A 12,312-nucleotide genomic window follows, 5' to 3' on the forward strand; every position below is an offset into this window, starting at 1 on the left:
TGTGTTGATGTTTGCTTTCTTCATTTCAGGTAGGACTCACTTTTGCTACATGTTCATACAACACTTCAGTACACCAAAGTCTTAACAATTACAGAGCACCATTAAGCTTCACTGCAGTTCCAGGGCTAAAACACCTGAAGCTCCTGGAAGCACAGATTAGACCCTTCATCTCTCCACCAGCCCGTGCTACATGCAGATTTCTGCTCTCAAAACTGCCCACATACACATCAAATACATTTAAGTAATGCTCTGGTATCAGCAATGAGCCAAGCTTTTCACAGGAGTCTGAAAAACAAAAAACCTGAGGGCTCCTGTGAAAATTGCCAGCCTAAGATGTAACTACTAGATTTTTAGTATATAGCATGTCACAGAGTTAGTGTTTTACTTAAAAAATATATGGCACTAAGTGTAAAACAATGACTTATTCCAAACAGCATACCATATTTCACAGCAAAGTTAAAAGGAAAAAAAAAAAAAAAAGCCACTCCTCTAACTCCCACTTCTGCTGCTGCTAAATATACAGCTGGTGGGAAGCCAGGGTATCCATGAACGGCCGCACGAGGTTGTCGGTCGAGAAGTAAAAGACCAAGCCGAAGGTGATGGAGATGGGAAGAGCAGGCAAGGCTTTCTTAAAAACAGCCAGCAATAAAAGAGTTAAACATAAACCCTGCCAGAGAGAAGGGAATAAAAAACACAAAAAGACAAACATATGAGCATATCTGTCATAAATAACTCTATATGCAAATATTCTCCATACTGTACAGAAATGGAAGCCTGCCTAACTACCAGTGGGCTGCGGTGCCTATTCCCAGTATCTTGACATTTCACACAAGCTGTTCAGGTATTTTCCTCAACAGTCTTGAGGAGCTCAGTTCTCTGCTGAGAGAGCACTGTAAACAGCCAGTGCTAACAAACAGCTGAGCCTAAGAGGTGAATTTACAGATTATTTTAGCTCTGCTTCTACACCATTATGTTTGAATTACTGATCCAGCAGATAAAGCCATTTAAATTCTGTTAAGCTGCAAAGCTGCTGCTTGGCCTTGCTCTGCGGAATTCTCCTTCCCAGCCTACAACCATCTGGTTTCTCCTGGCAGTTGTTTAAAGGGTGATTCTATAGAAAGGGCACTGGGCTAGGAAACGCTGGCAATTTCTTCTAAATAGCCAGCATGTTACCCGTAGTGATTTCACAGTGCCCAGCTGCTGGTTCTTCTGACAACACTGCAGCACCAAACAGACTGTAACGCAGTGTTTCTGGATTGCTCACTTACTATGAGGATGGCTACAAAGCAGGCCAGGGTCGTATTCCAGTCTCCACTAGCTGTGGCAGCCGCCTTCCCAACGAGCACACTGTAAAATATGAAGTCTCCAAGGCCCAGCTTCACACCCCCTGAGAGAAAGCACAGCAAGCAAGGGTTACTCTCCTTCTCTTTTGCATCCTCCTCAACTCTCTCTTGCCCTCTGAGGATCAGGTGAAGGTTCCTAGTCCTCCCAACCAACCTGGATCCTTAGCACCCCACAGCAAGCTAAGACAGGGCTGCAGGTCACTGAAGAGACTAGCGCTGGCAGCCCCAACTTTTGCCCTTTAAAAAGCAAACAAAACCCTCTGCCCCGTCGGACTTTCTTGTGTTGCCCTGCAGCTGCACTACCTGAGGAAGCGGGTGGAAGGAAAGAGGAGGAGAGGGAAGATGGAACTGCTCAAATTTTCCTAGTAGACAAGAGATGTTAGGGGAACCAAAGCCCAGCAGTGCAACAGCAAGAAGTCATTTATAGTCAGAGTCAAGACTTGGGTTGCTCAGAATGTCACAGTGCTTCAAATTGATGGCCATAGATTGAAGTGGGTAGTAAAGTGTAAATAACTGGGTAAAAACATACAGCTCTGACCCTGATGACACTGAAAACATAAATATATATATATATATATATATATGTAGTTTCCCTTACTTTCCTCCTCCTCCAGCTCCTCTAAAGAAGTGACAGGGTGGCTTGTACCAGGAGTCCTCGTCTCCAAAATTTCAGAGTTTGAGTGTAAAGGGCTTCTGTGGTTCACTCTCCCATCCTCAGCTTGGTATCACACACATAAACCAAGAAGAAAGGAGGGAAGGGAAAAAAAAAACACAAGAGTTAGTTACATAATTTGTTTTAATGCATGAAATCCACACTTCCATCGATTTTCTCTGGAAGGGGTAGGCCCTTTATCTCTCCAAGGAATGCTCATCAAGACCAATTCCAGCAGAGGGATATAGTTTGGGGGAAAATGTGTGTGTTTTATTTTACATTATTTTAAATTGATATTATTTTAAACAGATCAGAAGGCCACACGTTCACAGCTTCTTTGGCAGTGACTCAGGAGTTCAATGAGTGCCACAAGTGAGCAAGCACCCAGCGGGAAGCACACAGAGGTAAGCACTGCTCTGCCAGCCGGGAAAGGCAGTGGGAGCCTTCCCAGCAGCTCCCAAGCTGTGGGACACGCCGGTGTCTGCAGCTGGGGGGCCAGCAGGACAAACAGAGCACAAGCCCACGGGCCGGCCCCGCTGCGGCCCTGCGTGCCACTGCTCAGGCAATCCCTTGCCAACGGCCACCAAGAGCACTGCCCTTCAGGAGGAACGTTCTGCTCTGAATCACATTGACGTAGAGCTGGGTGTTCACACTTAAGTCAGTGGCCATGTATAATTCTTCATAGCTTTTGCTTTTTTTCCCCCCCTTCATGTTAAACGTATCTAAGAGAGACCTTTCATCTTTCCTGTACTCATGCTATTTGGCTTCTAGAAGTAGCTGGCCTGTAATGCACTATTTTAGGTGACAGTTCCCATTTCCTCAGAAAGGATGACATGAAGTTTCCAGTCCATGACAGCCTGACAGGATGCTGCTGCTGCAGATGAGAAGCAAGCAGACTATGGGATGGGACTCACAGAACTCCTACAGGGGCATCTGTGGTTTGCTTCTACTCTGTGCCTGTCACAAAGCAGGACTGTGTGTCCCTGCAGTTAGTACGTCACTGGTTTTATCCTGAAAATAAGCAGCATGTTCAGTCATCAAGCTTTGGCATGCATTTATTTTCCGAGATGGCTATTTAGCAGAAAGAGGTTCTGTCAGCTCTGAAGTACAAGAGGACCAAATGGGAAATGCTCCAAGTAGCACAAGTCAGATTTTATTCATTCACTTTCATGACTGCAGTTTTATTTTAACTCATACTTCAGAAAGATAAAGGCAAAGGGCCAATAATTACCACGGGATTAACTAGAACACAAGCTTGGACTGTGTCAGCTACTGATGGGTACTCCTCGAGCATATGCCTTTACCCAAGAGTAAACGTAAAGACAGTGATTTTCCTTGGCAGGGTAAGCTAAATTGCACTTACAGCTAGGATATGATCATTCAGTTCTGTAGATAATTTAACAATACTGGGAAGGGAAAAAAAAAAAAAAAAGCTTCAATCTTCCAAATTAAGGGACCCCCATTAATTATGGATTGTTAACCATGCACATTACCTCCCTGGCACATTGCTTTGTATAGAAAAGTGATGTGCAGACAAACCTGTATCCCACATCTGCTGACTTGGTCCTCTTGCTGCTGCGTCTGGCTTTGCCATTCCAACTGTCCACATCATAGCAGCTACAAGAAAGCAGTTAACTGTGTAAAACATGGGTCACGTCTCGTTCTGGATTTCATAAAAAAAAACAGGTCAAGAATGTAGCTATCCCCACAAATACAAACCCATATTTCTGTAAGTGCTTTTTAAATGCTTGCCCTTAGTGGGGTTCACTAGTCACTTAGAAGGCAGAGAGAGATGGTGAGAAGGAATTAGGGCACTGCACCCATTCAGTGTGTGAGAGAGTCTCAGAGCACAGGTAACTAGAGTTTGTAGTCCATTCTGTAGCCCGAAGAAAGAAAAAATAAAAAAATCCCCAAATAGGTTCTTCATCTCCTTTGCTTTCTTGTTTCTGGTTCTTACATGAAAAGAAAACATTTTCCAAGAAAAAATGGCATTATAACAATCAACCAGAGACTCAGTTATACTGCATACTTCTCACATTCTGCTAACAGCAAGCAGCCAAGACAATGCTGTTTGAGCTAGAGGGAGCCACTAAATGTGGTCTACCAGTCGAGACACTAGTGCTCTGCACAAAAACTTTCTGTTTGGTCTTATTTTCCATCTTTTTCTTCTTTAGAGAAACACTTGTTTCTTAGCTAAACCATCCATCCAACACAGGTTTTTATACACAGAACAGGCATGTTCTGCCCTGCACTCCCAAAAGGAGCATTTCAGCTTCCCTGGTCGGGGGTGCAAAGTGGTGCCCCCCTTCGGCTAACTAGAGTTAACAGCATTCTAAGTGAAAAAGGCGGCCTGCCAACTGTTGCAGAACATAAAAGGTACATCAGTGGTGCACACTGTTTTGACACAGACGCAGGTTGCAAGTTTAACCTGGTTGAAAGCATTAACCTTCTGATTTTACTCACAAGAATAGATCAGCGCAGGAAAAATGGGCTCGTTTCTCTCCTGTGCAGTTTCTACCAGCATTCTTAGTGGCCCCTTGGGACAGAGAACAGCCATCAGATCTGCAAAGAGAAAAGGGCCAGACAATCACATCTCAAATTACTCTTCATATTTAGTCTCCCTCTTTAAAAAAAAATTACTCCCCCGTTAAAGTGACATCTAACAGTATCAACAGGGTGATTTCTTGAATGGCAGTTTTAGCTGCTTTGCACAACCAGCTGTTAGTCTCTGAAGATGTTCGTTTAAATGTCCTCTCCAAGGTTTAATGCAAGAATTTTCACTGTGTTACTCCTATAAAAAGCCTCTTGAAAGCACCACATTATTGCTTTGAAAGCAGGTGGCAGCCTTATACGGAGGTGTAAGATTTAATTAGAAAAGAGCTGGGGACACTTTGTTCCTGTTCCACAACTGCTGCTCCATTCTATTCCATTCCCCACAGAGACCAGGGCTGCTCTGTGGTTCCCCTCGGCCTCCTCTCCCCATCAGAGCTCCTGGCCGACCTGAACCGTCACCTCCCAGACACCTCCTCTTCTGCAGGTTCTCTTGAAACTTTTAGCTGGGACTCAAGTCCACGATCTCCTGACCGGCAGTAACTGAATCCTGCAGGACTCCCAGGTTGCTACTGCTAATATCCAACCACTCTCACATACAGTTAGATGTGGTTCAATAGCTCAGTAATGACTCAGTCATCCACTTTAAGGAAGAAAAGACAGGGTATGAGGAAGAAAGCAGGTGACACGTGGACAAGTTCCCAAAAGACAAGCCAGCAAGTCAGCTTTCTTTGCCACCTGTCCTCTTTCCAAAGCTGGGGGCCCCATGAAGTCATCTGAGTGACATGGCACAGCCACGAGCTTGCCTCAGAGAAACCTGCCCATATGCATCACAGCCCAGACTTACCATAGATAGAGATAGCACCAAGAATGACCCACGCTGACCACTCAGGCAAGTATTTAATGAAAACCAGTGCCATTAGAGCACTGATCATAATGAGATACGCTTGCTGAAGCTGCAGAGGACCTTTCCAATGGATGCAAATCATTCCAACGGCCCCAAAATTCCAGATGATTAAAATGAGAGTGGGGTAATCCATGGCCACGTTATACGTCTTCAGTACCTCCCTGGAACGGAATACAACAGGGAAATTCAGCTGAACAAGAAAAGCAACAGAGCAGCGAAACATCTTATTAGCCCTCCTTGAACAGAGAAGTCTCCTGCTGCACCAGGAGGATACAGGAAGAATCATTTTGGACATGATTCTTATGACATCTCAACAGTATGTTTTGGGAACCTCCAGCTAGCCAAGCAGCTCCAGCTGTTTCACATGACACCCCTTCTAGAAACCACTTGGGACCAATACCAGTGACTCCAGAAACTCACTACAAATGTGACACAAGGTTTGGGAGCAGAAGGAGAGCAGCATTCTGTTCTTTGTTTAAATTAGGGTGTCTTTTTTTTTTTTAAACAGACAGGCAAGAAATTTCTGAACTGCCATGATACCTGCAATATATCCACTCACCCGAGATATATGTAGGTGAAAAGGAAGAGCAGCATCAAAGAGGACAGGATCAGCCAGCCATGGATGAACTGCCAAGGGCAAGAAGAGACAGTAACCAAAGGGGCTGCTGGTTCATTCTCCCACCAACACCATTTTACAGTCCACCTGGTGGTATTTATTTTTTAATCTCTTCCGTACCCACTTCCATCACTGGCTTGCAGTTCAGATAGGCTGGCACAGCCTCTCTGTGTGGCAGGGATTTGCTCAAGGCTCTGCAGAAAATCCATCTCGGGGTCAGGATTAGAAGTCAGCAGGGCCTGGCAGTCAAGTGCTGAGCTGGTACCTCACACAGCTCCCTGGGCAGGATGCCATGGAGCTAAATATGCTTTTTCCTCCAGGCCTTCTACCCTTCCACCAGAGCCTCCATGGGCAGGACTAACACCAGCTCCCACAAAACCCATCCAAAATCGAGGAGGAGGCTTTTGCACTAGATGATACAGCTCAGTCCCTAAGTACGACCCCCTAACTCTTTAGTCAGATGGAGAAGACTCAAACCTGTCCAGCACAGAGCAACCAGCCTCATTTTTAAGAGCCTACCATTAACTACAACATAAGAACAGAGCCTATGCTGGAGCGCAGCTCCACCGCTGCTCACAAAGACTTCCCTGCAATGAGATTCTTGCCACGACTGAAACATGGCCCAGCCACTGCAGTGCCCACGGCTCTGCCTGACGCACAAGCTCCGCTTGGAAGTTCACAGCGCGTGGCAAAGGGCACCGCTGGCTGTGGCACGAGAGCCCTACCTTGTAGCAGCGGTACTTATAGAGCAGGACGAGGAACACGGTCATGACGACGATGACGCTGATCATGACGATCGTGTTCAACACGGAGTTCAGGAGGCGCTGGCCCACGGACGGCGTGTCCTCGCTGAAAGGCGTGTAGATCCTGCATCACACAGCAAAGGCCACGTGAAGCACACAGCTATCCCCTCCTAACAGGCCAGCCCAAAATAAAACAGGTCGCTGTGTGTAGGAGAAAGGGAGGTGTGACTGTGGAGGACGGTAAACATGATCAATAGCCTTCAAAGGGGCCTGGCTCCAGTTAATTATCAATTAGTTGTCTTTAGCCACAGCAGATTAAACTACAGAGCCGTTAGGGCTGGCCAAGCCCTGAACAAAATAAATATATAAATAAAAATAGGCCATAAACGGCTTTAAGTTTTGCTTAACTTAACTTTTGCTTAACTCTTACTGCATGTGCTTGGACGCTCTTCACAATAACGCTAAGGACACAACATAGGTGCTGCCCTCCTCCCCTTCTCTACTTGAAAGGAGCCTGAATGTTTTTATCCCTTCTTGCTCATGCCACAAGTTTTGTTTCCTTTGGTTCTGCTCAAGGAACCACTGCCCCGTGTCTCCCCCTTCACAGTGAAGTGTCCCCCTTCCAGCCCCAGGAATGCTCTTGGGCACAGTCACAGGAGCCGGATGGAATTATGCATCCACACCATGAGTGTTCAGGAAACGGAAATGTCATCAGGAAATGAGAGTTTTCTCACTCATCCAAATGAGCGTGCTATTCCCCTGGCCGCTGCCCGCCAGCAGGTGAATGGATTGGGAATTCAGCCTAGGCTTTTCGTGCTGCAGCACGGAGCAGCTTCACTCCAGCTCTGCTCACAAAGCAGCTCTGCGTAGGGCACCCAAGTGACAGCGCCAATGAATCGTGGTGACACAGGGAAGGAAAAACTCAGAGATGAACTTGGGGCATTAGGTGCACTTGGGCGAGACCTTTTGCCTGCTTGCAGAGATACCTGGAGTTGGGTAAAGACTCTCCTGCCCTGCCAGGGGGGCACTCTGTGCACAGACACACACGTGCTGGGCATCTTTGGGGAATACTAGGGATCCCGGGTACTCGGAGGCTGTTCGGAAGACCCCACTTACAGCTGCCCGTTTTTCTCCGTATAGAAGCGCACTGACTTTATGGTGGCGACGACAACAATCATACAAAGGGTGACAGGCACAAAGAGCATGATTACATGCTTTGCTCCATATTTCAGAGTCAGTTCCTCCTCTTCGTTTTCCAGGGCGCTCTCTCTCACTGGAAGGCTCGAGCCGGACGTGCTCCCGTTGGCAGCGCTGCTGGGGCTGCGGCCGCTGCCTGTTCGCCTCTTCTGAAAAGAGAAGTTTGCAAAGGTATAACATGATCCTCTCTTTGCTGTTCACAGCTCCACTTAGTCTTATTCCAAGGAGCTGCTGTGGACTTCTGCAGCGTAACAACTTCTTCCTCTAGGAAGGTATTTAACTGAACAGCATGGTTAAGAAATAAATTACAAAAAGGCTGCAACAGGGCATTTCAGTCAAAAGCACAAGTATCTGAGAGCTCTCCAGTCATACAGACAGATCCATGCACAGAAAGGGTGAGGGGAGCCAAACCACGAGAGAAGAAATCCAAGGTGACCTAAGACTGCCCAGTTTGGCACAGCAAGCCCAGCATGGCTGTGGGAGCCATCCAAGCTGCCTGGCTGCAGGTAGGACAAGATTCTGCTTAAGGCTTGCTGTACTTCACCACAGTAGACAACAGGTTTCTGGCAAAACAAGAGGACTGAAAAGGATAATCTGCAACAGTCACATGTGCACTGTGTGTTGGTTAAAAGCCTGCATCTTCATCAAAAAAAAAGGGGAAGGGGAGGAGCATATATGAACATAAAAAGGGGAAAAAAAGTCACAGTGAGGAAAATAGCAACAGGCAATATTGCTGCTGGCTGAGACAGCAACAGGACAGAGGCAACACAGGCCAAAGCCAGTCCTAGGAGCCAGTCCCTGCTGGCAGGGACTGAGGGTGACAGGGCAGCATCTGTCACTGTCCCGTAGCTCTTCAGGCCCCAGAAGGGACACCGGCCTACCCTGTGTGTCTGCGCCTCCCCCGCCTCGGGGGCCTGCAGGCCATCCTGGTAGGAGGGCACCGGAGGGCTCTCTGCAGACATCAGGGAGGTTCTCTCATTGCAGGGCTCCTCCTCGCTGTCCGAGTTGTTGGTGAACGTGATCATCATCGCTCTTCCGAGGAGCACTGGGGCGGCACGGCCACGCACTGCTCAAGCCTGAGGGGAGAAGGAGGAGGAGAGAGACCCAGTCAGCACCACAGCACCAACACACCTGGAAATCTGAAGAGGAGGTGCCATTTCAGCCAGAAACCCACTGCAGGCTGCATAACTGCATCTCTTTCTAACACAAGATTTAGTCTGCTGTCACTCAGGGCATGACAACCCATTCAGTTCATGTCACCATCTTCCTAGCAGCCTAGGAGGACAGTGAAACACGGTGCTGAACCAACTGCACCGAGTCAGTGTGACAGTTCTCCTTTGTTGCAGCTTCCACAGTTGCTTTCTCCCCAACCCTCTTTTTTCCCTCCCTGTGTTGCCTTGTGAGGAAGAACATGACAATCTGGAAGTTAACAGTGGGGCTGGGATGTTTTGGCCTCTTTCCACATACTGCTGTGTCTAAAGCAAACCAAGCAGTAGCACAGTGCAGAACAAAAAGAGGAGCTGCTCCTTGCTAAGTCACTGGAGGCAGGAGGTGCATCTTGGCTAATTCAGAATGCTCTTAAGGCCAGGATTACAGGAAACTGTAAAGATGAGCAATATGTTAATTCATTTTAGTGTTTGTTAACCACTTAACAAAGCAACCGAGTCAGTAAAGATAATCCAGGCACCTTCTTATTCTCAGCTACCAACCATAAGCAAAACCAGACCTTTAATGCACGAAAAAGCTGTAATCTCTACAAGATCATCTCCTCTTCTCTGCAGTATTCTGCTCAAGGATTCCTGAGGGACAAACAATAATGCATCTCAGGAACATATCTGACTCAGAGAGGGAAGCTGAAGAAGCCATGGACTCGGGCACCGTCACTTAAATCTGCACTGTGCTGTCTCGGCCCAGCCAGCAGTCCATGCTGCCTGCCAGCCAGCTCGCGCATTCGCAGCAGGTACTTCCGAGCTCGGCAGGAGATTCCTGCTTCTCACTGACAAAACTGGAACTCACGGCAGGATCAGAACTAGCAAAAGCAGGGAGTGGGAGACTGCCCTTTCTTCCACAACCTCCTGAACACATCTGGCACCTTCCTAAAACTTTAGGAAGCAAACCCAGCCTGCCCAAATGAGACATTTTTCAGACGTCTGCCCTTCTGCCTTCTTTTGAAGCCTTTTCTTGCCACTTTGCTCCTCTTTCCATGACTCTAAACAACAGAGCTAATGAGGGCGGATGCAGGAGCAGCCTCAAGCCAGGGCTGGCTGCTCCACAGTCATTCTGTGCTCTCACCGAGCGAGCCTCCCCACACCTGCATTTTTGTGCTTCCTTCTCAGAGGGCCTGAAATCTCCACACTCTGGATGCTTCACATTCTTCTGGCTGAGCACGAAGGGACTCCTAATTCACAGTTGAGAGCCTAGGTTCTGGTTCAGTTATATGATTCAGTCCTTCCTTAAAGGAGTGGGTGCGTGTTTAATATGCAGTCATTCGTGCCTGACATAACTGTGGGGCAGTGGAGTCTGAACAGGTTAAGCTATGCAGGTACCTGACTGCAGGTACCTAGATCTGGGACCCATACACCTTAAATACCTGCTGCACATGCTGGAGCCCATGGAAGAAGTCAAAATTTATTCTCCAATAGTCTGGGATCAAAATTTAGGTTTTAACAATTTAACCAAAGTATTACAGAACTTCCCTCCCCCTCCAAATCAAAGTGCCAGGCAATTTCAGCTATGTGAACAGAGGAATACTGCAGAGGACCTCAGGAGGGACCAATTAGCCTACTTTCAACACCCTAGTTGTACCCACTGGAGTTAAACCACCATCAAGAACAAATTACTAATTATCAAAAGCTATATCCTAGGTGGAGAGAGAGAAATCTCATGCTGTAAAATAGCAATCTTTAAGCTGGGCATGTTCTGTTACTCTCCCTCAAAAAAAACGACTGCCAGCAAAGGCAAGGAGCAAAGGCCAGGGTGCAAAAACACTTCTGAGCAGCAGATGATGCATTTTCTAGGCCCGTCTTGGGAAGAGGAAGGAGGTTTCAGGAGAGGCAGGAAGGGCTGGCACCAAGAGGCTTCCTTTTCAGCCGCGGGCAGGCAGGGGGGTGCATACATACCTGTGTTCAGGGGGGACTCCGGAGCATGGTCTGCTGCCCAGCGGGATAAACAGGGAAAAGGAACCGCAGGTGCCACACGGGCTTCAGAGGGAGCACAGAAATCACAGGAGACCAGGCACAATTCTCCTCTCCTCCTCTGCGGATGGATTCAGACTGTTAGGAACCGTTCAAAACCGCAAGGTATTCCCAGTGCCAAAGGACTAAACTCAAAACCGTACGGCAAAAACGAAAGGGCCCAAAAGGCAGGGCAGTGCGAAACGTCTCTCCTAAGCAAACAGCAGAGGTGGGAATATGATGCAGCAGCTCTGTGGAGCTGAAGTTCCCGCTTCCCTCCTCCCAGATGTGTTCCGTGCAAGGGAGCTCCTTGTTCACCTGGGCTGAATCCCTAACTCTAGGATCCAGCCCCAGTTTCCCTTTAATACCAGGCTACAGCATCCCCGTTGCCCTCCATCCCTTGCATTGCATTGCACAATCCATAATATACAACACCAGCCTAATGTACAGACAGAACAGCTGCTCTAGGTTAGCAGAATACTTAATAACCCATTTGAGGGTTTAAGCTCCTGCTTATACATATTGTCCTCTCGGACAGCATTTAAATGAGGAGAAAGGGTTTGCATTTGCTATATTTAGATCAAGAGGGCTCCACGCTGAGAGCCTAATGCTCTCCCGCTGCTGTTAGCAGATGAGAAGAGCAAGAAAAAGAAGTTTCAGAAGTTCCAAGTAGCGGGGCCAAAATTAGAAAGCAACAAAAGGCAGTTTAACCTTCCAGATTCCTCCCGCAAGGGCAGAAGGTGCAAACGCGCCAGGTCCAGCCCAGGCGGGCAGAGATGACCCCAGGGGAGGCCCCGGGAGGAGGCTGCACGGCCACACGCGCCCCTACGCACCCCTACGCACCCCTAGGCGCCGGGTCAGCTCCCTGCTGGCCCCGCGCGCACGGCCGCCGCACCGGGCGGCCGGGACCGGGCGCTTCACGGGCCCGAAGCGGCTGCCGCGGACCCCAGGAGAGCGCTGGAAAGGAACAAATTAAATAAGTTACATACACACCCACACATGTATATATAAATCTATACATGAATAACACACATAAATGTGCGTGCATGAATTAACCCGTAGCATGCACTGTACGAACACCTACACACACAGATGCACATATATATATATATGTGTGTGTGTGTGTGTGTG

At 47.9% G+C, this 12,312-nt stretch overlaps 1 protein-coding gene across 3 annotated transcripts; it reads right to left on the reverse strand.

Annotated features, from left to right (window-relative positions):
- Positions 1-472: 472 nt before the first annotated feature.
- Positions 473-12,053, reverse strand: PSEN2 (presenilin 2). Of its 3 annotated transcripts, none has more exons than XM_026048071.1 (12): positions 12,025-12,053; positions 11,128-11,263; positions 8,890-9,084; positions 7,928-8,157; positions 6,794-6,935; positions 6,012-6,079; positions 5,393-5,613; positions 4,459-4,557; positions 3,535-3,612; positions 1,942-2,061; positions 1,269-1,387; positions 473-667 (listed from the first exon to the last, which is right to left on the reverse strand). In XM_026048071.1, exons 3-12 carry the CDS (start codon positions 9,034-9,036, stop codon positions 512-514), a joined length of 1,380 nt encoding a protein of 459 aa, XP_025903856.1. In that variant the 5' UTR covers positions 9,037-9,084; positions 11,128-11,263; positions 12,025-12,053; the 3' UTR covers positions 473-511. The 3 variants fall into 3 exon arrangements, with proteins under 3 accessions (XP_025903856.1, XP_025903857.1, XP_025903858.1); XM_026048072.1 differs by lacking the exon at positions 12,025-12,053 and adding an exon at positions 11,893-12,007; XM_026048073.1 differs by lacking the exon at positions 12,025-12,053 and having other exon boundaries at positions 11,128-11,415.
- Positions 12,054-12,312: the final 259 nt, after the last annotated feature.

Source organism: Nothoprocta perdicaria, unplaced genomic scaffold (assembly GCF_003342845.1).
Source record: "Nothoprocta perdicaria isolate Ctin4 unplaced genomic scaffold, notPer1 scaffold_51, whole genome shotgun sequence".
Lineage (NCBI taxonomy): Eukaryota > Metazoa > Chordata > Aves > Tinamiformes > Tinamidae > Nothoprocta > Nothoprocta perdicaria.